This window comes from Bos indicus, chromosome 28, assembly GCF_029378745.1.
Source record: "Bos indicus isolate NIAB-ARS_2022 breed Sahiwal x Tharparkar chromosome 28, NIAB-ARS_B.indTharparkar_mat_pri_1.0, whole genome shotgun sequence".
NCBI lineage: Eukaryota > Metazoa > Chordata > Mammalia > Artiodactyla > Bovidae > Bos > Bos indicus.
The window spans coordinates 40,524,529-40,549,351 of record NC_091787.1 but is presented as its reverse complement, the minus strand read 5'-3'; the positions used below and the strand labels follow the sequence as shown (position 1 = coordinate 40,549,351).

At 44.4% G+C, this 24,823-nt stretch overlaps 1 protein-coding gene across 6 annotated transcripts in view; it reads left to right on the top strand.

The window, feature by feature from the left end:
* GRID1 (glutamate ionotropic receptor delta type subunit 1) overlaps positions 1–24,823 on the top strand; it is a 687,130-nt gene that overhangs the window by 634,975 nt on the left and 27,332 nt on the right. For all 6 annotated transcript variants that reach the window (XM_070782157.1, XM_070782155.1, XM_070782153.1 and 3 more), the window contains one exon: positions 4,893–5,088. In XM_070782157.1, coding sequence (XP_070638258.1) covers positions 4,893–5,088 — 196 coding nt within the window. The remainder of the gene's footprint in view (positions 1–4,892; positions 5,089–24,823) is intronic.

The window sequence follows — 24,823 nt, the reverse complement described above, 5'->3', positions numbered from 1 at the left end:
CAGAACGGCTCCCTGAGCCTCTGACCAGGGGCACCGTCATGAATAAATACCAAGAGGAGAGAGGAAATCTCCATTTCAAATGTGGGGATGAAGCAGTACTTCTGAACTCCTTGGCAGTTACACACCCATTCTAGGCTCATGGAAACTGCAGTGATTTAGAGCAGTTCCAGTATTTAGAATCAACTGTGTAATTCATCCTGATGTTTCCCATTCATCAAAGACTTGTGTTTATTTGTATTACCATGAGAAAAATAAAAAATGCGGAAAAAAAAAGATCCCCCTTCCTTTCATTACAGGCAAATTACGACAGAGTTACAACCCTGGGGGCCCTTCAAGCAAAGGAACATCTTGCTTCAATTAGATATAAATAATGAACAATAATTAGAAAGATTTCTTCCTCGAATTTGTTATTTTATGTTTTCTTTCATCTGTAATGTATTGAAACGAATACAGAACTCTGTCTGTGGGCCCTGCAGCAGGGCCTGAAGGAATTCCATGGAGGGTTTCTCCAGAACGGGAGAAAGCTAGCTGCATTGCTGGCTCCTCTGTGTGCAGGCTGCACAGGCTGGCTGCAGCCCTGGGTCTGGTGCTGAGGATGCAGATATGGAGCTGCTTTGGCTCCGTCTACTGAGGACCCCTAATGGCTCAGCAGGTAAAGAATCCGCCTGCAATGCAGGAGACACAGGTTCGACCCCTGGGTCAGGAAGAACCTCCGGAGGAGGAAATGGCAACCCACTTCAGTATTCTTAAAATCCCACAGACAGAGGAGCCTGGTGGGCTACAGTTCAGAGGGTTGCAAAGTGTCAGACGTGACTGAGAGACAGAACACACACACACTGAGGACCCCGACCTATAATAATAGCACAGAACACCTGCTCCTGGTGACGGCCACTGAGTTTGCATCAGTCCCTGCTCTAAGGACTGAACACACGTCACCTCATTTCATCTTCACAGCAACCTCTGCTACGGGCTCTACTTCTAATCCTGTGTTTGTGTGTGTTGTGTTTTGTTTTTTATTTAAGGACTTGGAAACTGAGGCTCAGAGAGGCCAGCTAACTAACAGAGGGCCCTCAGTGTTAGTTCTGATGGGACTGAGAGGCAAGGCAAGTAACTGGACTCAGAGCCCGTGCATTACGCACTCTGCTGTGATTTTCCTGTAGTCACGGTGAGCTCTTACTGCCATAGAAACCACACAGGGTATGGAGGTGGCCAGGGAGCTGAGGGATGCTGATGTTTTCCCATAGGGAAAGGCGGCTGCTGGAACCTCAAGGGGTTTGCAGAAGTGTATCAGGTGGATGAGCAAGATAAAGGGATTCCACACAGAGGGAGCTCTGTGGTCTGGTGCCACAAACGGTGATCCTGTGCAATCTCTCATTTTAACCTTAGCTCTGGGGTCATGTGGACGCAGATGCAATAACCAAAGATGAGCTCAGAAGAAGGAGGGTTGTGTGGATCAGGTTGAAATGATTGGGTCTTTTCATGGAAACAGCAACTCAATGAGTGGTGGGGATGATGATTCTGGTTGATGAAAAGGAGAGACAGATAAATAAGCAAAGAGGGATCCAGTTGGAGCCTGAAGAGAGACACTGGCTCATCAGTGAGCCTTATGATTTTTGCAATTCTATCCTATCAGCACGTTGAATCAGGTACTGCTGATCTTGTGTCAAATGAAAACTTTAAGCCAAGTTGGTCCTCCCTGGTCTGACTCGTGCTCCCTACTCCAAAGAAGGCGCAGCTCAGTCTTCTGCTCCTTGGAGCTGACGGGCATTCCTGATCCACCTGCTCCCTGCACCGTGCACCTGGCCTGAGCTGCTTGCTTCTCCTCCATGGACAACAGACGGAGGCTCTCAGAGGTGCTTTGGTTTATCTTCACCACCATTTGAATAACCATCAACACTCCAGAGTCAAGAAAGCTCATATACAAACCCAAATTCCTTTCTTTATTCAAAAACATATTAGGGGGAGATGCTTCAGTTCAGTTCAGTTAAGTTGCTCAGTCGTGTCCAACTCTTTGCGACCCCATGGACTGCAGCACACCAGGCTTCCCTGTCCATCACCAACACTCACACTTTACTCAAACTCATGTCCATTGAGTCAGAGATGCCATCGAACCACCTCATCCTCTGTCGTCCCCTTCTCCTCCCGCCTTCAATCTTTCCTAGCATCAGGGTCTTTCCAGTGAGTCAGTTCCAAGTAGCCAAAGTATTGGAGTTTCAGCTTTAGCATCAGTCATTCCAATGAATATTCAGGACTGATTTCCTTTAGGATTGACTAGTTGGATATCCTTAGAGTCCAAGGGACTCTCAAGAGTCTTCTCCAACACCACAGTTCAAAACCATCAATTCTTTGGCGCTCAGCTCTCTTTACAGTCCAACTCACACATCCATACATGACTACTGGAAAATCCATAGCTTTGACTAGATGGACCTTTGTTGGCAGAGTAATGTCTCTGCTTTTTAATATGCTGTCTAGGTTGATCATAACTTTTCTTCCAAGGAGTAAACGTCTTTTAATTTCATGGCTGCAGTCAACATCTGCAGTGATTTTGGAGCCCAGAAAATAAAGTCGGTCACTGTTTCCACTGTTTCTCTGTCCATTTGCCATGAAGTGATGGGACCAGATACCATGATCTTAGTTTTCTGAATGTGGAGCTTTAAGCCAACTTTTTCACTCTCCTCTTTCACTTTCATCAAGAGGCTCTTTAGTTCCTCTTCACTTTCTGCCATAAGGGTGGTGTCATCTGCATATCTGAGGTCATTGATATTTCTCCCAGCAATCTTGATTCCAGCTTGTGCTTCATCCAGGCCAGCATTTCTCATGATGTACTCTGCATGTAAGTTAAATAAGCAGGGTGACAATATATAGCCTTGACATACTCCTTTCCCAAAATTGAACCAGTCTGTTGGTCCGTGTCCAGTTCTAACTGTTGCTTCTTGATCTGCATTACAGATTTCTCAGGAGGCAGGTCAGGTGGTCTGGTATTCCCATCTCTTTAAGAATTTTCCACAGTTTGTTGTGATCCACACAGTTAAAGGCTCTGGCATAGTCAATAAAGCAGATGTAGGCATTTTTCTGGGACTCTCTTGCTTTCTTGATGATCCAACAGATGTTGGCAATTTGATCTCTGTTTCCTCTGCCTTTTCTAAATCCAGCTTGAACATCTGGAAGTTCACAGTTGACATACTGTTGAAGTCCTTGCTTGGAGAATTTTGAGCATTACTTTGCTACCGTGTGAGATGAGTGCAATTGTGTGGTAGTTTGAATATTCTTTGGCATTGCCTTTCTTTGGGATTGGAATGAAAACTGACCATTTCTAGTTCTGTGGCCACTGCTGAGTTTTTCACATTTGCTGGCATATTGAGTGCAGCACTTTCACAGCATCATCTTTTAGGATTTGAAATAGCTCAACTGGAATTCCATCACCTCCACTAGGTTTGTTCATAGTGTGCTTCCTAAGGCCCACTTGACTTCGCATTCCAGGATGTCTGGCCCTAGGTGAGTGATCACACCATTATGGTTATCTGGGTCATGAAGATCTTTTTTGTATAGTTCTTCTGTGTATTCTTGCCACCTCTTCTTAATATCTCTGCTTCTGTTAGGTCCATACCATTTCTGTTCTTTATTGTGCCCATCTTTGCATGAAAAGTTCCCTTTGTATATCTAATTTTCTTGAAGAGATCACTAGTCTTTCCTTTTCTATTGTTTTTCTCTATTTCTTTGCATTGATCACTGAGGAAGGCTTTCTTATCTCTTTTTGCTATTCTTTGGAACTCTGCATTCAAATGAGTATATCTTTCCTTTCCTCATTTGCCTTTTGCTTCTCTTCTTTTCATATCTCTTACGAAAGCTTATGGTAAGGCCTCCTCAGACAACCATTTTGCCTTTTTGCATTTCTTTTTCTTGAGGATGGTCTTGATCAGTGCCTCATGTACAATATCACAGACCTCTGTCCATAGTTCTTCAGGCACTCCCTCTGTCAGATCTAATCCCTTGAATCTATTTGTCAGTTCCACTATATAATCATAAGGGATATGATTTAGGTCATACCTGAATGGCTTCCCTGGTGGCTCAGATGCCTGCAGTGCAGGAGACCTGTGTTCGATCCCTGAGTCAGGAAGATCCCCTGGAGAAGGAAATGGCAATCTACTCCAGCATTCTTGCTTGGAAAATCCCATGGTTGGAGGAGCCTGATAGGTTACAGTCCATGAGGTCACAAAGAGTCAGACATGACTAAGGACTTCACTTTTACTTTCTTTGAATAGTCTATTGGTTTTCCCTACTTTTTTCAATTTAAGTCTGAATTTGGCAATGAGGGTAGATGCTTGGAAGGCAACAGTTGGGTGGAATTCCAGAACAGCTGCAAGCTTCGGAGGAGACATGCCTCTTCATGGGCACAATCTCTGAGTGTGTGCCCACCATACACTAGCTCTGAGTGTCAGAGACCAGTCACTGTTTTGGGTCTTGCCATGGTGTTTCTCTTTCCTTTTGTGGGCATTTGAGCTGGAGCCCTTCAGGGTACAGCCTCCTGTGACACCGTCACTCGTCTGTCATGATGGTCTGCCTATGTGTTTCTACAGTTAAACTCTAAGCTCCTCAAGGACAGGATTCATGTCTTATTCATCCTTTTGTCTCTCAGGCTCAGTGGCTCAGCACAGCACCTGGTTTTAGGCATTTCATGGCCTTACTGAATTAATCTACAGTGAAGAAAAGTGACTTGGATAGAATGGGATCCTGGCAAGTCACGTTCCAGGCTGTGGGCCTCATGCCACTGGGGTCTGGGAGTGAGGGATGTGGACAGTGGGCCGCACCTGGCTCCCACCTCAGGCGGGCCTCGTGTGGGTCCCAACAGGGTGCCCTGTGTACCCATGTTTCACATCCGTGTTGTGTTTTAGGACGTTCCAGGACCTGTCCAAGCAAGTGGAGATGTCCTACGGCACTGTCCGGGATTCTGCTGTGTACGAGTACTTCCGAGCCAAGGGCACCAACCCTCTGGAGCAAGACAGCACATTTGCTGAGCTCTGGCGGACCATCAGCAAGAATGGAGGGGCTGACAACTGTGTGTCCAGTCCTTCGGAAGGCATCAGGAAGGTAGGTGGGAGCTGGCCTCCCAGGCATGTGTGTGCTGTGACAGGGGCCATAAGGACTGTCATCCTTGCGGTAGGAGACACCCTCCTAGAGGCATCTCCTTTGAGTATCCCTGTCACCTGCAGGGTGACCCATCTTCAGCAGCGTCAACAGGCATTTTTCATAGACATATGGGTAAAGAGGCTCACATTCTTCAGGTAGATGCCCATTTTTGGCAGGAGATGCCAAGGGGCTGGCAGAGGGAAACTTAAGGCCCTTCTAAGTTTTCAAAGGATCAGGGAAGGGCAGGGAGGTTAAGCCCAAGACCTGGATCTCCCTCTTCCTGGGCTAATAGGATGGTGGTACAGAGGGGCCTGCCCACCCAAGTAAGAACACTCAGTAAAAGCAGACACAGAGGACCAGGGGAGAGGGAGAGGAGGTAGGCCAGGGTTCAGGGAAGGGTGGGCACCATGTGGGACCACTGTGAGCAGAGGTGTGCTTGGGAGACAGTTGTCAGGACAGCAAGCCCAGCATGGAGACTGAACGGGGGCGGGGTGGAACTGAGGGAGCACTGCGTGAGAAGAGCCCACGCCAGAGAGGATGGGTGGGAAAGATGAACCTGTTCTGCAGAGATGACTAGACGTTGCTAACTTATTTCAATGAGTTTCCACAGGGACCCAAATTCATCGTGATTGTCCCATTATGCAGATGAGAATCAGACGTGGGTCACACTCCTCATTAGGTTCTCATGCCTGGGGTTCCAGACTGAGGGGTTTCGTGTTTATCCGCCACGTGCTGCAGAACATGTGAAGGTCATGGTGGGATGAAGGCAGGTATCGTAAGGATGTCTCGGGTGGTGGCACCTTCTTCTCAGTGACCCTCGCGTACAGAGGCTACTTACTCTTGGTCATCAGTGAACAACACAAGAAAGATGTGCACAGCGCCCAGCACTCCTGTCTCTCTGGGTAGACCTCTGTCCAGCCCATCTTGCTCAGCATCTCTTCCCTTCTGTTCTCTATTCAACCTGCCCCACCACTTCTGCAGAATCTTCACACATTCACACGCATTCACACACACACACGCACATGCATCCAGCCTGCCTCAGTGTGTCTTACATTTCCCTACCCATCGATGCTACCTCTGCAGAACATTCCTACAGGCTCTCACACATAGTCATTCATGCACGTGCTCCCACTACACAAACACACACACACTAATGCTCACACATATGCACACGTGCATGCACGCAACTGTGTTCTACATCCCTGGTCATTTGGCAGAACCTTGGATTTACTGTGGGCTTCCCGGTGGTGCGGTTGTAAAGAATCTGCCTGCAAATGCTGGAGATGCAAAAGGCACAGGTCTGATTCCTGGGTCTGGAAGATCCCCTGGATGAGGACATGGCAACCCCTCCAGTATTCTTGCCTGAGAAATATCATTGACAGAGGAGCCAGGTGGGCTACAGTCCATGGAGTTACAAAGAGTTTGGCATGGCTGAGCACACACACACACGCCCTGGCCTTACTGCAGAGGGCAGTGGATATAAGGGGGAGACTCCAGAAAGTTTCAAGGCCACTAGAGTCTACCCACCTTGCTCTTCATGATGAGAAAAGCCCTCAGTAGTTTGCCAACCCCTCTCAAGAATGGGTCCAGGGAGAGAGGCAGAGCCTGAGGCCCGCTTCAGAAGCAGCAGCCTGGCTCCTGGCATGGTGTCTTGAGGCAGGGCTCTGCGTGGTCTAGGAGTCCCTGTGGTCTGCATGCTCACGGGGCAGTCAGCTTGGGGTGGCTTTTCCCCGTCGTTTAGCAAAGTGAAGCAGCAGAGAGTGTCTGGGCTCTGGAGCCTGGCACATGTGGGTGTGAATCCCAGTTCCACAGCTCACCAGTGATGTTTACATGGAGCACCCGGTCTTCTTGTCAAACCTCTGGGTGTTAAGAGAAGCCTGGTCAAGTTCCCGTTTGGGGGGTCTCTTTAGACACTTGAAACATTTAGAAGGACATATTGTGGTAGATTTGAAATGTTTATATTTAAGCAAGGGATATCATAACAAAAATAATAGAATGCAGCATAGATGTGCTAGTCCTCTGCTCACAAGGTTTATTAAAACTTCTTATGTCCTCGTGTGCAAAGAAATACGGTGCTCTCACCTCGAGCTGCTGAGTCTTCTTTCACCCCTGACAGTGGATCTTTGTGGCTGTAGGTGACCTCATTTGCGGATAATGAATACAAAGTTGATTTAAGGCCTTTTATAAATGTAAGACTTGAGCCAAATGGCCTTTGAGTTTCCCTTCTCTGCTTTCTTTGTCTCTCATGGAGAGCCAATACGCCCATCCAAACGGGATGCTTATGAAGATTCATTGCCACAAGGCTACAAAAAGAACTTCTAAAAGAAAAGATGCCGCTTTTGACTTTATCAAACTTCTGTGCGTTACAAGACACTTTATAAAGAAAATAAAAAGGCAAGTCACACACTGGGAGTGAGTATCTACAGTGCATGCAACCAATAAAGGGTTAATATCCTATATGGATATTACATGAAAAACTTTTACAAACGAATAAAGAAAGTTCAAACAATTTAATAGAAAAACGAGCAAAAGACTTGTACAGGACTTTCACAGAAGAGGTACCACATATGGTCAGTAATCATGTGAAGAGATGTTCAGTCATTAGTGTTTCCAGAAAATGAAAATCAAGACCATAAAGATATATCACTTTGTATCAACTAGACTTGCCCCAAAGGAGAGGTGGTGGAGAGGACTGAGTAGCAGGTGGTTAATTGCTGGTGGGAGTGTACTCAGTATTGCCACTTTGAAAACAAACTGTCATTCTCTTAGAAAATGGAGTTTTTCATACCTACTGACCCAGCAATTCCATTCCTATGTATCCATCCCAAACAAACTTCTGTAGCACCTCAGACAAAAGAAAGGCCATGGTAGTCTTGCTTGGAAAATCCCAAGGACAGAGAAGCCTGGTAGGCTGCAGTCCATGGGGTCGCTAAGAGTCGGACACAACTGAGCGACTTCACTTTCACTTTTCACTTTCATGCATTGGAGAACGAAATGGCAACCCACTCCAGTGTTCTTGCCTGGAGAATCCCAGGGACGGGGAGCCTGGTGGGCTGCCATCTATGGGGTCGCACAGAGTCGAACACGACTGAAGCGACTTAGTAGTAGTAGTAGTAGTATTGCTTATAGAGCCAGGATTCTGGAAGCAGTCCAAATGAGCATTAACAAGTTTTAACATAAGACCTGCAGGGAAATGACTAAAGCACAGCCTCGTGTGATAGTGTGGGTGAATCGAAACTGGATAAATATTGGGTAAAAGGAGAGTGAAAGTGACAGCTGCTCAGCTGTGCCTGATGCTGTGCAGCCCCACGGACTACGATTCCCCTGTCCTTGGGGTTATCTGGGCCGGAATACAAAGCGGGCTGCCATTCCTTTCTCCAGGGGATCTTCCCAACCCAGGGATTGAACCTAGGTCTCCCGCACTGCAGGTGGATTCTTTACCAGCTGAGCTACTAGGGAAGCCCCAAAGAAGAATATTAAAGGCAATTTCACATGGGTCAACTGATAGAAAATAACAGTCAACATAGCAACCTCTTCAGTTCAGTTCAGTCGCTCAGTCATATCCGACTCTTTGCGACCGCATGAACTGCAGCACGCCAGGCCTCCCTGTCCATTACCAACTCCGAGAGTCCACCCAAACTCATGTCCATTGAGTCGGTGATGCCATCCAACCATCTCATCCTCTGTCAAGCCCTACTCCTCCTGCCCTCAATCTTTCCCAGCATCAGGGTCTTTTCCAATGAGTCAGCTCTTCACATCAGGTGGCCAAAGTATTGGAGTTTCAGCTTTAGCATCATTCCTTCCAATGAACACCCAGGACTGATCTCCTTTAGGATGGACTGGTTGGATCTCCTTGCAGTACAAGGGACTCTCAAGAGTCTTCTCCAACACCACAGTTCAAAAGCATCAATTCTTTGGCGCTCAGCCTTCTTTATAGTCCAACTCTCACATCCATACATGACCACTGGAAAAACCATAGCTTTGACTAGACGGACCTTTGTTGGCAAAATAATGTCTCTCTTTTTAATATGCTGTCTAGGTTGGTCATGACTTTCCTTCCGAGTAAGCCTCTCTTAATTTCATGGCTTCAATCACAATCTGCAGTTATTTTGGAACCCCACAAAATAAAGTCAGCCACTGTTTCCACTGTTTCCCCATCTATTTGCCGTGAAGTGATGGGACTGGATGCCATGATCTTAGTTTTCTGAATGTTGAGCTTTAAGCCAACTTTTTCACTCTCCTCTTTCACTTTCATCAAGAGACTCTTTAGTTCTTCTTCACTTTCTGCCATAAGGGTGGTGTCATCTGCATATCTGAGGTTATTGATATTTCTCCCGGCAATCTTGATTCCAGCTTGTGCTTCCTCCAGCTCAGCATTTCTCATGATGTACTCTGCATAGAAGTTAAATAAGCAGGGTGACAATTTACACCCTTGGCGTACTCCTTTTCCTATTCGGAACCAGTCTGTTGTTCCATGTCCAGTTCTAACTGTTGCTTCCTGACCTGCATACAGGTTTCTCAAGAGGCAGGTCAGGTGGTCTGGTATTCCCATCTCTTTCAGAATTTTCCACAGTTGATTGTGATCCACACAGTCAAAGGCTTTGGCATAGTCAATAAAGCAGAAATAGATGTTTTTCTGGAACTCTCTTGCTTTTTCGATCATCCAACGGATGTTGGCAATTTGATCTCTGGTTCCTCTGCCTTTTCTAAAACCAGCTTGAACATCTGGAAGTTCATGGTTCACATATTGCTGAAGCCTGGCTTGGAGAATTTTGAGCATTATTTTACTAGCGTGTGAGATGAGTGCAATTGTGTGGTAGTTTGAGCATTCTTTGGCATAATATATAAAACACAGGCATACATTCATCCAAAGTAAGGTAAAATGTAAGACTCAGGGTAGTGGTTACTACACATGGGAGAGGCAGAGCAAGATGGAGAGAAGTATATTATTGGATGGAAGTCGGGGTCAGTGTTAGCTTTACAGTCACAGGTTTTTTTGTTTTTATCTTTTATTTCTCATTATGAACCAAAGTTTGTGATTATTCTTATTCTTTGCACCTACCTATTTTTTTTAGATAAATAATTCCAGGCTAGCCAGGCAGAGTTTGGCTCCCAGACCATGCCAGCTCCCTTCTCTCCTTGCAGGCACCCAGGTACATGACTTCTCTCACTCCTGGAGTACATCAAGAAGGCAGCCACCACCAATAAAGCCCTCTGGAGCACAATAAATATGGAAATGGGTCCTCAGAAGCATCTTCCCATCATCCTATTTACATTATCCTCTGATGATATTTAGGGTCTTACTCATGAATAAAAAAAAATATTAAAGAATAATTGGTGGAAGATGCAAATAAGAAAAGTGAAAGTGAAGTCGCTCAGTCGTGTCCGACTCTTTGTGACCCCATGGACTGCAGCCTACCAGGCTCCTCCGTCCATGGGATTTTCCAGGCAAGAGTACTGGAGTGGGGTGCCATTGCCTTCTGCATTCTTTATAAATGCCTAAAGCTTCATGGTACAGAATCTAATCTTTTTCCAATACAGACTTGCTTTTATGATACCTTCCTTTTATAAACCCCAAGCAGCCTTGGAGGTCACAAATCTCCTTCTTGCATTTGGATCTTTAAGGAAAACAAACAAACAAGCAATCTGTCAGCACTAGGCAAATGTTAAGGGTTTTATAACTGGTGTCATATAAGTGAGTTTATGGTACTGTCAGAAAGTAGAGTGCACTGCGTTTTTTTACAGCAAGGAGTGCTCAGATTCATTCCCAAACCCTCCTTCTACAAGTGCCTGTTTGGGTGGCTACTGTGCCTACATGCTTATCTGAAGCTCTTTCTGTGTCCTGCCCTTATGGAACTGCCCTCACCCCCCAGACTATGGCTTCAAATGCCTTGTGAATCCCTGGCAGACTTGACTAGGTAGGGTTATGCCCTGAGTGAGGGTGATATCTTGAATCTAGAAACTGTAAGGAAAAATCCAGCATCCTGGGAAATATGAGCGTGGTTTTGGTATTTAGGGAGGCGGGACTTCTCCAAATCCCAGACAGAACTCGCTTGGGTGCAGTGCAGGCAGCCTGGCAAAGATGAGGACTGGATGCCCCCAAAGAATAACAAAGGAAACTGCCTTCGCAAAAGCAGGATGCTCCCATTTCTAATTTCAAGTTACTCATTGGTGACCTGGGTCCATTTCCAGAGTGCTTGGTAGTGGAACAATGTCTAATTGCTGCTAAAGTCAAGGAGCTTGATATTGTGAGTAACCTCAGAGAGCTGCTATTATTTTTTTCCTTGGGAGTGCTGCAGCTTTTAATGACTTGAAACCAATTTAGGTGGGAAATTGCTTAGCAAGAGGTGATCACTTTTGCCCAGTATCAGAACCAGAGAAAGGAATTATGTCATGGTTGCCCCCGCTACTGTGACCTATTCCTTCATGCCAGCCATCACTCATAAGGAGGAGGCAGCCCTTTCTGGGCCCTGGTGAAGAGAGCAGAAAGGAATTTGGAAGGGGAGAGAAGTTCTGTTTATTTATTGAAAGCCTACCGTGTGCAGTTTTTAGAGCAAATCTGCCTGGCGCCCGTTAATTCTCAATAGATACTGGATTGTCCCTGAATGAGTCATCTGTTTGTTGTTGGACTGACCAGAAACACATAAATCGGCAGTGTAGTTGGTGCCATCAGTGAGCAGGCTACCCTCTGTGAACTCCTTGATGGGCGGGACGAGGGAAATGGCTTTATAGTTGCTTTCAGGCTCAGTACCCGCCTGTTAGGAAGGAGATTCTGTTGATCCTTGGTGAGCAAAGTGAGACTGCTTTCATTTCCCTCAGCCACCTGCACTTGTCAGGAAAGTGTCTACAAACTATGATCCATGGGCTGAATCTGGCCTGTCACTTGCTTTTACAAATAAAGTTTTATTGGGACACACATTCGATTGTTTACACAGTGTCTGTGGCTGCTTTTCTTCTACTTAAGTACAGCTGAGTAGTTGTGGCCATATGGTCTGCAAAGCCTAAAATATTTATTATATGGCCTTTTATAGAAAAAGTTTTGAGGCTCCCTAGTCCAGAGCAATGGGTGCTCCAGGGATATTTCCTCTAGGGTAATGTTATTTGATAGCTCATAGACATATCCGGTAGCTCATCATCTAAGCTCTGTATCATCTAAGAATGCATGAGCACATCGAGTAGGTAGTCCTCCTCTGCCTTTACATCATCTAACAGCACATAGGCACCTAGTTCCATACCGTCTAGTAGCATACGGGCTGTGTCCTTTCTTGTCCTTTCCACCTAACTCTGTTGGCACACAGACTTCCCCCTCACTACCCTGGACCCAGCCTCACCCCTGGCCTGGCCTAATTCCCCCCTGAAATCTGTTGAGCTGTCTCCATGTACCAGGCACTCTGCCAGAAAGTCTACATATATTATTCTTTTCATCCTAAACAGAACTACTTGATTGTCCTTATCTCCATCATGTAGAAATGGGACCAACCCTCAGGGAGATTAAGTGGCTTGTTCAAGGTCACACAGATGTGAGTAAGCCACAGTACAGTCATATCTCACTCCAACTTTGCCTCTTGCCGTGGGGTTACATCCCCATTTCCATAACCAGTGTGTCTGCACCCTCCTTGCATACTGCTCACTTGTGCTTCTATTTCCCTTCCTCTTTTACACCAAGGCAGCAAGATACATGGCTGGCTCCCATGTTTAAAAGCCTTACCTCTCTTTCCATGTGACATAGCAGAGGTTATTTAGGTCTGCAATTGGATCTTTTGATTTCCCAATTAGTAAAAATATCAATTAGAGAAACTCTGGGATGCAGAATTGAGCTGGCAAGTGGTTTGAATTTATATGATAACAAATATGTCACATGAAATCAGACTGTAAATGTTGTTGGCAGGACTTTATTTTTCTTGAGCTTGATCAACTCTCTCAAGTAACATCCAGCCATAACACAGTTTCTGTGCAGTGTCAGGACTGACCCAGGCTGCCAATTTATTAAGCCTTTCCATAAATCAGACCTAATATTTAATAACATTGTCAAATAGAATATAGTTTAATAGTTTAAACGTCAATCTGCACAGCTCACTGGGCTCTTTGAATAAATAGACAAGTAGCCAGTTTCACACCCTGTGGCTGGAGACAGTATTTTTCTGAGGGAAGTCACTGTGGAGTCGAGCAATCGTAACAGAAGGTGGTTTTTTTCCACTCAGGAAATATCGCTGAGGTCATAAAGTGTGAATGCAAATACAGGAAGAAAACGGGCTCACAAATCTTATTTATTTCCACGCTGATCTAATGCTTGCCCTGGCGCCAGATTGTGTGTGGGCATCACCCATCAACACCTCCCTTTGTTTCTTCCCCGGGGCTCTCTGCTTTGTGCCGGGGGATGCTCTCATTGTGTACACTCCCCACCGAGTGCCAGGGACCATACCTTATGGCAGAAAAGGCACTACAGTCTTCCATGGGAGGATCAGGAATTTTGATGCCCCACATTTGGAAGGAGAGACGTGAGGAAGCATTCTGGTTCCATGGCATATTGGATGTCCTTATGGAGGAGCAGGAAGAGGCTTATCTGGGATGGCACTTCTTTGTGTTTGGGAGATGCTGGATTCAATGATCGGGAAGATTTTGTCAAGTCAGTGAAGGGGACCATTGATGCAGGTCTGACCCCACTCCCTGCTTCCCCCACCACCTGCAACAGAAAGGGCTGATCCAAACTAGGCAGCCTGTGCAGTGGAAGCCAGCAGCTCTGTTAGCAGCGGTAGGCCTTGTAGGCATGCCCCAAGACACACTTTTTGTCCTTTTCCTGCTTCCAAGTCAATGCAGATTGGGGATTCCAGACGCCTCATTCTTCTCAGACACTCACACTGGATAATCATCCATCTCTCTTCTTTTCCACTTGTTCAAAAGGTACTATATCCTTTTTGCAAGTTCAATGACCTCTTTGTCCATTTATTTGCTAATTCATCCATTCAAGACATGTAATTTGAATAGTTTCCACCTAAGAGCTTGGAGATGTGAATTTAAGTTCCACTTTCCACCAAATTTAATCGGTGGCTTTGGTCAAGAGAATTCACCTCTCTGAACTACCTGTGAGACCAAGACAAGGCTGCCCAGATTAGTTGTGTTTACCAGGGCAGAGGTGGTTCCCCTTCTGGTACAGTGTCCCGTGTGGACTCCAGTACTACAGCTGACATTGAGTAGGTGTCAGCAAATTGCCTGGCTGCTGCTGCTGCGAAGTCGCTTCAGTCGTGTCCGACTCTGTGCGACCCCAGAGACGGCAGCCCACCAGGCTCCCCCGTCCCTGGGATCCTCCAGGCAAGAACGCTGGAGTGGGTTGCCATTTCCTTCTCCAATGCATGAAAGTGAAAAGTGAAAGGGAAGTTGCTCAGTCGTGTCTGACTCTTAGCGACCCCGTGGACTGCAGCCCACCAGGCTCCTCAGTCCATGGGATTTTCCAGGCAAGTGGACCTTAGCACTTACTATATATTAGAAAAAGTATGATAAAAATATGAAGACAAATAGTACTTAGTCTTTTTATGAGGTATAATTGACAAACAATAAACTCATGTATATTAAGTGTTTATTTCATGGGTTTAGACTAATGTATACAACTATGTGATCACCACTCCAAAACAAGATATATTCATCCTTCAGTATCTGAGCGGGATTTGTTCCAGGACACTGCAGATAGCAAAATTCATGGGTATTCAAGTCCCTTATGTAAAATGGGTAGTATTTGCATATCACTGCAAGCATCCTCCTGTATGCTTTATTTTTTTTTTTAAGGTTCCTGTATGCTTTAAATAATCATCAATCATTATAAGGTTACTTGCAATACCTAATACAATGTAAATGCTATGTAAATAGTTGTAAATACAATGTAAATGAAATGCAAATCAGTGCCAACAAGCAACAAATTCAAGTTTTTCTTTTTGGAATTTTCTGGAACTGTCTTTTTATATTTTCCATCACACACAGTGGTTGAATTCACAGTGCAGAACCCACAGATACAGAGGGCCAACTGTGTAGAACATTTCCATCATCTTCAAAAGTCTTCTCATGTTACTTTCTAGAAACTTCTCCCTCTGACCTCAACATCAACCAGCATGAATTTCTGGTGGGCTTCCCATGTGGTGCTAGTGGTAAAGAACCAGCCTGCCAGTGCAGGAGACACAAGAGACATGGGTCCATTCCTGGGTCGGGAAGATCCCCTGGAGTAGGAAATGACTACCCACTTCAGTATCCTGGCCTAGAAAACCCCATGGGCAGAGGAGCCTGGCAGGCTACAGTCCATGGGGTTGCAAAGAGCTGGACACAGCTGTGTGACTGAGCACATGAAGCACTTGATGAATTTCTGATGCGTGAGTGCTTCTGCAGTCATTCAGTCCCGTCTGCCTCTTTGTGACGCTATGGACTGTAGCCAACCAGGTTCTTCTGTCCATGGGATTTTCCAGGCAAGAATACTGGAGTGGGTCGCTGTTTCCTCCAGGGGATCTTCTGACCCAGGGATCAAACCGGTGTCTCCTGCATGGTGGGAGGATTCTTTACCACTGAGCCACCTGGGAAGCCACAGATTATATTTACATGTTCTTACACCATTTATTTAAGAAGGCTGAGCATCGAAGAATTGATGCTTTTGAACTGTGGTGTTGGAGAAGACTCTTGAGAGTCCCTTGGACTGCAAGATCCAACCAGTCCATCCTGAAGGAGATCAGCCCTGGGATTTCTTTGGAAGGAATGATGCTAAAGCTGAAACTCCAGTACTTTGGCCACCTCATGTGAAGAGTTGACTCATTGGAAAAGACTCTGATGCTGGGAGGGATTGGGGGCAGGAGGAGAAGGGGACGACAGAGGATGAGATGGCTGGATGGCATCACTGACTTGATAGATGTGAGTTTGAGTGAACTCTGGGAGTTGGTGATGGACAGGGAGGCCTGGCATGCTGCGATTCATGGGGTCACAAAGAGTCGGACACGACTGAGTGACTGAACTGAACTGAACACCATTTATTAAAAATACTTATATTTAATTAACAAATGACTAGATGCTTTGATTGAAAATCAGTTGGACATATATGTTGGTCTGTTTCTAGATTCTAGATTCTCTATTCTGTTGCACTGATCTACTCTTATGCTAATAAAAAGTCTTAATCACTATAGCTTTATAATAATTCTTTAAATCAGACTGTGCTTTCAACTAACATTATTTGGAAAGTTCTAGAACCTTTGCACTTCCATTTAAATTTTATAATCATCTTGTCAATTTCCTTAAGAAAACTTGAGATTTTTGATAGCTATTACATTGAATCTATAGATATTTGGAGGGAAAGTTATAACCTTACACTATTGAGTTTTTAAATATGTAAACATAGTTTTTCCTTTTTAAACATCAACTTTTGATATTATTGACTTTTCTCAGTTGTTTTATCTTATTGATTCAGATTTTTGGTATTTTTTTTTTTCTTGTGTCTGTGCTTGTTACCGAAAGGTATGCATGGGGGTGTCTGGCTGCTCATCACTCAAAAGCCAGTAAACAGGCCAGGTTGGTGGAAAGGAAAGTTTGCTTTATCTCTGATGCCAGCAACTGGCAGGGGGGAGGGTGGCAGACATCTGTCCAAAGGCCGACTCCCCCACCCCTGAGAAGCAGGGGGTGAGAGCTTTTATACAGAGTGGGGAGCGGGCTACATGCAGAAACAGCACAGTCATCTCTAACAGTCATCTTCAAATTGGTCATCTGTGGTGTGACTGGCATCATCTTGGTTGTTTTAGATACAGTTCATTGTCAGTTTTGGGGTCCGTTTGTTCCCATTTCTTTGCTGTCAGTTCTTGGAATTGTGGCAGCTCTTGTCCTGGGTCTAGTCTGGTCATCATGTAGTTGACTTCTCCACCTGGTGTTCTGGTATCTATAAGACAGCTCATGAGATATGGCTTAGAATATCATCTATAGCCCTTGAGAAAGAACTAAAGGTCCTTGATGATTCCTTATGACTACATTATTATTACTTAGTCTCCTTTGACTGTTTTTCTTTGTTTCAGCATTTCTCACTTCTCTGATTAAACTTATTTTTTGACTAAAGTTTTCCACCGGCAGAAGGCAGGCAGAGGACAGGGTGGAGAGGCAAGGACCACATGGTCCTCTCCGTTTCATGCTCAGATGCTCAGTTGTGTCCGACTCTTTGGGACCATGGACTGTAGCCTGCCGGGCTTCTTTGTCCATGGGATTCTCCAGGTAAGAATACTGGAGCAGGTTGCCATCTCCTACTCCAGGGGATCTTCATGAACCGGGGATCGAACCAGAGTCTCCTGCCTCTCCTGCATTGGCAGGGAGATTCTTTACCATTGTTTCACCTTTGCGATGTTTTCCTACATCTGTTTGTTTTGGTTTCAATTTGCTTTTACGCCTTCTGTCTTTATAGTGTTGAAACTTAGATCATTGACTTTACTCCTGTTTTCTTTCCTAATACAAGGATTTGTTGTTGTTTAGTCGCTAAGTCATGTCCAGTTCTTTTTCGACCCCATGTATTGTAGCTCCCCAGGCTCCTCTATCCATGGGATTTTCCAGGCAAGAATCCTGGAGTGGCTTGCCATTTCCTCCCCCAGGGGATTTTCCTAAGCCAGGGATTGAACCCGCATCTCCTGCATGTCCCCTGCATGGCAGCTGTATTCTTTCACTACTGAGCCACCAGGGAAGCCCAATACAAGTATTTAAAGCTATACATTTCCCTCTAAGCACTGTTTTAGCTGAATTCCATGAACTTTTATATGCTGTGTTTTCATTAGCATCGAGTTCAGAATATAAAGCACTGGACTTAGCTGTTGTTTTTTTTTTCAAGGTATCCCTATTGAGTTCTGAAGGATAAAAAAATGGCTGTGACTTAGTGTGGAAAAGGGTAGGAGAACAGAAATCGAGTATTTATTCTGCTTAGTGAGGTTAGGAAAGCTTCCTAAGGTAGTCCTGTCATGTACCTTCATTTTGCAATCCAGATTCCTCAATTCCTTTTCAGTTTTGAAAACACAAATGTGAGAATGCGAGAGAAAACTGACAAGCAGGAAATAAAATACAGAGAAAAAATAAGGGAAAGCAGAGAGGCAGAAAGGAGAGTGGAACACCATGAGAACAGAACCCATTTTTATTTCTACTAAATGTATAGTTTCCTTGTAGGAGAATGACGGCAGTGGTATTTTCGTTGTTTAACAGTTGCTATCTGCAGAACCCCTTCTCTGGGTCTCCGGCAGAGTTCTGAGTGTCTTGATCTTGTAATACACTTGAGCCTTCTTCACACGATTTAAATCTGTGAAGTGAAAGTGTTAGTCGTTCAGTCATGACCGACTCTTTGTAACCCCATGGACAGTAGCCCACCAGCTTCCTCTATCCATGGGATTTTCCAGGCAAGAATACTGGAGTGGGTTGCCATTCTCTTCTCTAGGGGATCTTCTCAACCCAGGGATTGAACCTAGATCTCCCACATTGCAGGAGGATTCTTTACCAGCTGAGCCACAAGGGAAGCCCCTTTAAATCTGTGGTCCAACCCAATTCCAAGGGCACTTAGATTAAATATCCCCCAATCCATGCCAACATTTAAAATAAGAGGTTTTGAAAGGAAATATTAGATTATACATTTATAATTTGAAAATATATATCATTTAAATAAATATCACCATTTTTAGAAGGTTGAATATTTCTAAAAATAAACAGAAAAGAACCAATCAAATGTATATTTTTCAACCACCTAACCAAGGCTCTAGGAACTCTTGTATTTCTGGGAAGTCTTTTCAAATCTCTGTAAATATTTTACATAATTAAGATGTTAGAAAAAATATATTTTATCCTGCACTTTCTAACACTGTTGTGAAACTTTAAAAACCATTTTAGTGGCTACTTAATATTTCATCAAATATAGGTAAAATTAAGCATTTCCTTCTTGAGTATTATTTGGGTCTATTACAATTTTTCACGAATTACAAATAACACTATAATGAACACCTTATTGCCTAATGGTTGTTCAGTTACTATATTTATTTCCTGAAGTCAAATTCGCAAAAGTAGAAACATGGTGTCGAAAAAGGATATAAACATTTAAAGCTCTCGACAAAATATTACTGAGTATTGCCAGAAGCACAGCTTTGAATAAATTACATTCTATCTTGGGGATCAGAAGAATACAGGCTTCAGTGTTTTTTTTCCCATTAAATCCTTGTGGATTTATCTTTAGTAGGAAAAGTCTTTTTATAAATTGATATTTTTCTACTTTTCTAAAATCTTTATTGTGATTTATAAAAATTTCTTTCTCTTTCTCTCCTTATAGGTATATATGTATTTTGACTTTACTTTGCTTTATTGTTCTGGGGACTAAATGGAGAAGAAATCACTTTTTCTTCAACTCACTTTTTCCTTGGCCCAGATTAGGCAAAATTCATGAATTTTGGTGCATTCGAGGAAATTGAATAGATGGTTAGATACCTACCTTTGTTTATTAATCAGAACTGATGTACATAAAAACACGAGTACACAATGATTTGCTCTTTGAAATATTTGAGTTTTTCATTCATTCTTTTATTCATTCATTTGTTTGTTAGTCAACTCATTTAGGAGTGCTGAGCTCAGTTCATATGTAAGAATGTGCTTGATGCTCTCCTCTTTAAATTGAGTTAGGTTTGACAAAGGCTGGTTTGGTATGGTCATGTTATTTCAAACATATGTGTTTCCTTTCTTACTTTACCCAGAGTTTTCCTTCCTTCCTTTGGGGCCTCGCATCAGTGTTTGAACAACCAGAAGGTTAATTTAATCGTAATGGCTACCATTAAAGAGGCCTGGGATGGATCAAGGGTGGGAATTTGAGTTTTTTCCAGGCATTAAATTAGCTGAACTGAACTTCTAGACAACTTGTTTACTAATTAGGAAACTAGAGTTTAAAGAGGGCAAGGGACCTTCTGAACATCAAGTTTGAGTCAATATCGAACCCAGGTTTGAACTCAATACTTTTCTCACTCTAGCTCCTGTGTCATTAACCTGGTGACACTCTGCAAAAAAGATGCATGATCAGAATGAAGCCTCAGCTCCTACTCCCACTTACCTGGTGTCTTCATCACAGGAAAGCTGAGCAGCATCTTCCCCTCTCCCCTCCTCTACACACCAGGATCCTCCTGCTTGGAAAGCCTTCCCTTTCCTTGTTGGCCAGGCTGACTCTTGGTCATCTCTCTGGCCTCAGCAGGAGCATTTGCTCTTCCTGACCCCCACTGAAGCTCCTGCTTTCTCAGGGCAGGGTCAGGGGCTCCCCCAAACCCTGTGCCTCCCAGAGCCCAGGTCCATCAGATGCCGCCCCATCCTCAGAGCGCTGCTCTGTCGCATCCTGACTGGACTCTGAGCCTCCGTAGCGGCAGGCCTATCTCTTACTCATCTGTTGCCCCAGGGCCTGGAGTAGAGGTGGGTGCAGGGGCACACGTGGACATCCAGACGTTTTATCTTTTTAAAAATCAAACAAAATAAATAATCAGTAAGTGAAAAAGAAATGGTAGTATTCGGAAATACACCCATGGGCATCTTTCTTCAAGAAGAATGAGCAGGACTGCTGGGATCTAGCTACTGCTGCTGCTGCTGCTAAGTCACTTCAGTCGTGTCCGACTCTGTGCGACCCCAGAGACGGCAGCCCACCAGGCTCTCCATCCCTGGGATTCTCCAGGCAAGAACACTGGAGTGGGTTGCCATTTCCTTCTCCTAGCTGCAGGGAGAGCAAAAAGGGGTGAGGAAGGGTGGGAAGGGCAGGTGTTTAGTCAGTCTCGTGAAGCAGGTTTCCACACAGTCGACTAAGTTGTCCCCCTCATAATGCCCTGCAGCTTAATTTTGTTTGATGATGATTGGTTTGGGATAACACAGTGCAAAGATCAAGGAAAGCCCCCTCTGCGCCTCCTTTATAAAATTACTTTGCTTTGGATTTTGAACATTGCCAAGCAAATCTCGTTATGAATTCTTCAATTACTTTCTTCTGCGATTTTTATAATTTGGTAGGATAAGCTCTGGAATCAAACCAATATCCATGCCATCATGCTAACGCTGATTATTTTCAAACTCCTCATTAGAAGGGTGGGAGGACATTCACTCCCCCTAAACCTGATTTTATTCTTCAGATTTCCTCTGCCCTGTAATTTGCTTTGCACCCAGGTCTCATACACTTCACCTTAGTGCTAGCTATAAATGTGGGCTGATTCCATTCTGTGTGTTCCACTGAATACTATGGCTTTGAGTTTTATGACTTACGTTTTTGTATTTTGAACTGAATTGTTTTGTTTTTTGGTTACATTAAAATCCAGAAGCAGTCGCTGGGGAGAACAATTTTGATCTATTGTGTCAAATGGTTGGCACTTTTTGTTTATTTTATCTTTATTTCCATTTTCTTGGTATAATATTGTTTGTCCAAGAACAAAGAAAGAGAAGAGGGGAAGGAAAATAACATTTGTTAAGACATTACTATGTGTGGTATTGTGCCCATACACTTTGTTTTCACCACTGAGGGCATCTTGTGATATTTCCATTTTGAAAATAAGGAATGTAAAACTCAAACTTTAAACAATTTGCCTGAAGATTATTGCACTCTTTCTACCTCCATGTATTTACATACATCATAGAATACTCCTCAGGCATAAAAAGAATGAAATGTTGCCACTTATAGCAATGGGGAGGGACCTAGAGAATACTATGCACGGTGAAATAAGTCGGAGAGACACAAGCACAGAATGATATCACTTATGTGCGATATCTAAAAAAATACAAATGAACGTGTGTGCGAAACCGAACAGATTCACAGGCATAAACACACATGGTTGCCAAAGGGGAGGAGGAGCCGGGGAGGGACACAGGAGGAGTGCGGGATCAACAGACCAAACTGCTGTGCGTAACATAGGGAAGCAGCAAGCGTTTACTGTCCAGTACAGGGACTTACCCCCAATATCTTGTAATAACCTACAGTGGAATATAATCTTCAAAAACCAAACAAAAGACTAAGTCACTATGCTGTACACGCAAAACTCACAACATTGCAAATCAACTATTCTTCAGTTTAAAAAATAAACAAAACAACAAAAAACCTTTTTGAGTATAAGCAGTTGTTTCCACTGTGATGGGAACCTCTGATGGAGTCTCTTTACTCTCTGACATAGAGATACTAAGATTGGCCTTGAACCTTAAATTTAAAAATTTTAGCGTGTGAGTGTGTGTGTGTGTGTGTGACACACACAAACAGAAGTGGATAAGGAGAGGCAGAGAGAGAACTGAGAGGTGGATTAACTCAAATCAGGGAGAGTAATAACAGCAAGAGCTCAGAATAGCATGCCTCCCGAGGCTCAGACAGAGGAAACTGGAGTGGTGAGGAGCCTGGTAAAGAGCACGCTCGGCAGGGAGATTTGGTATTTCTGATATTTTAAGAATCTTCACATGGAAGGAGTCCTGAATCTTTCCGTGCAGCCCAGGTCTCAGACCTCACTTGGTAATGTGGGGATGTGGTGAGCAGGCATCGTCACCCTTTGGAGTGAGTGCTCTGCGTCCCTGGGCCATGCAGCTGTCTTCTATCCGGGCCGCGCCCCTGCAAGCCCTCTAGTGGCTCATCGTTCTGACTCTTTGACTTTACAAAGCTGTACCTCCTGATAGGTAGAGCTTAGAGCTGGTTCTGTGAGGGATGGGAGTCCATTTGGATCTTTTCAGTCAGGACGTGACCTCTTTTGTGGCTCCTCAAAGTGTGAAAGGCTGTTGTGAGAGCCTTTCTCTCTCCCTCCCTCAAGGCTGACATTTTAGCAAAGGCCATAAAGGAATCCTTAGCTACAAATGGGATTAGAGAATGAGACAACTCTTCAACATAAACCCTGCAGGGATGGTCTCTGAACCAATTAAAGGATAGTTTTTAATATGAATCGTGATCACATACAATTTTACTGCTTCTCTCCTCGTCCTTTATAGTCTGAGTTGCCAGTTCCCAAAGACCCTTTATGGCTAAAGAAACACCAAGATGTGACTGCAGACAGCAAATACAGGCTGGCCTCAGGGTGTGGCTTCATGAATCTGACTGGCACTTTGTCTCGGCGGAGTCAAGTGCTCAGTTAAGACCACATGGCAGCCACTGAGTGTGGGGTTTGAGTTAACGAGAACTGGGTTTGTGCCAGAGATGAGATCTTGGCTAAGTTAACTTACTGCTGAACAAAGTTATCTCATCTGATAAAAGTAGGAATAATAATACTGGGTCTTTCCAGATTTATTGTAAAGTCCAGAGGTGATGTCAATGGATGAGTACAGCGCCTTGTAGAGTGTATTTTAACACAGTAGTTTTCCAGGGGTGTTCTTTCGGCCTTTAGCATCAGCCTCATCCAGGAACATGTAGAAATGAAATTCATGGTCCCTACTTTGGACCTAATGAATCAGAACCTGGAGAAGGCATGTTGGGGGGAGGCTAGTCATCTGTATTTGAACATATCGAGGGGATTCTTAGGCCCTCTCAAATCTGAGAATATATGCTTGAATGAACAGTACTTACTGGCATGATTGCTGTTTTAATTATATCAGTATTTGACTTATTCTTGAATCTTAGGAAGTGACTCGTAGCCAGAAGCCAAGGTGACCATTGATACTATCCATGAAATCAGCCTCTGAAAGACGTTGCCAGAGAAGGAAGGGTGGAGGGCAGACTGGGAGGGGCAAACAGGACGGAGCCAATGCAGCCTGCGTTAAGTACCCAGGCGTCTCAGATTCTAGTAGTCACGCCTTCAAATTCTGCATTTATCACTTTACACGTTTATTCAGCACCAACTGTATGCCAGACATCATGCTAGGGCAGTGAAAAGGACGTGCATGGCCAAGGGGCTCACATCCTTCCATGTGTGTGTGCGTGTGTGTGTGTGTGTGTGTGTGTGTGCGTGCATGCCTGTGTGCACACAGGGAGTATCTTCAAGGCCCTATCTCTGGGCTTCTCCACGGAATATTGGACCTCATGGGTGCCCGTTCTCTGCTGCGTGGGTTCGTGTATTCTTGGGTTGTTTCCCTTTCCTCCACGGGCCTTTCTCATTCTGTATTCTTGTCTCTGCCTAATCTGTTCAATATCTAAGCAAAGCAAATTACTCTTTCTTTAGATCATTCTTAATCTTTCCCATGGAATAACTCAGATTAGATTGTTGTTGACCATGGTGTTGGGACAATTTAAAGTTTTGACAAACCACTGAAAATCGATGTGTCCCTTTGGCCTGCTGAGAAGGTTGTTTATGATCCCAGTTTTGCTGATGGTGTACAACTTCAGACTTCTGAAGAAGGAGCTATTGATTCTTCCAAATTAGGGCTTTTCTTTTTTCCTTGGTACCAAACCAGCTTCTCCTCCCTGGGAGATGTGAGAAACCTTCTCCCACTGAGACAGTACTTGGTTCACTAAGATTCTTTCTCCCTAGAGTGCTAAAGGCCCTAAAACGGAAAACAGCCGTAAAGCTTCCATAAGGTCAGGTGCTGAAGGTGGACATCATTAGCAAAGTTTGTCCAGAATTTGGCAGTCTGATAGGAGCCAGCTGCTCAGGGAGCTCTAGATGCCTCTCTGGGGCTACTGATGTTGAACTTTTGATGTGGGATAAAAGAAGGCCGCTTGTGGCCAAGGAGACCTGGGATGATGCTGTGCCACAGTGGCTGGTTCTATAGTCTCAGGCAGTCTTTCCTGAGTCTCAATTTCCTTGAGAAATGG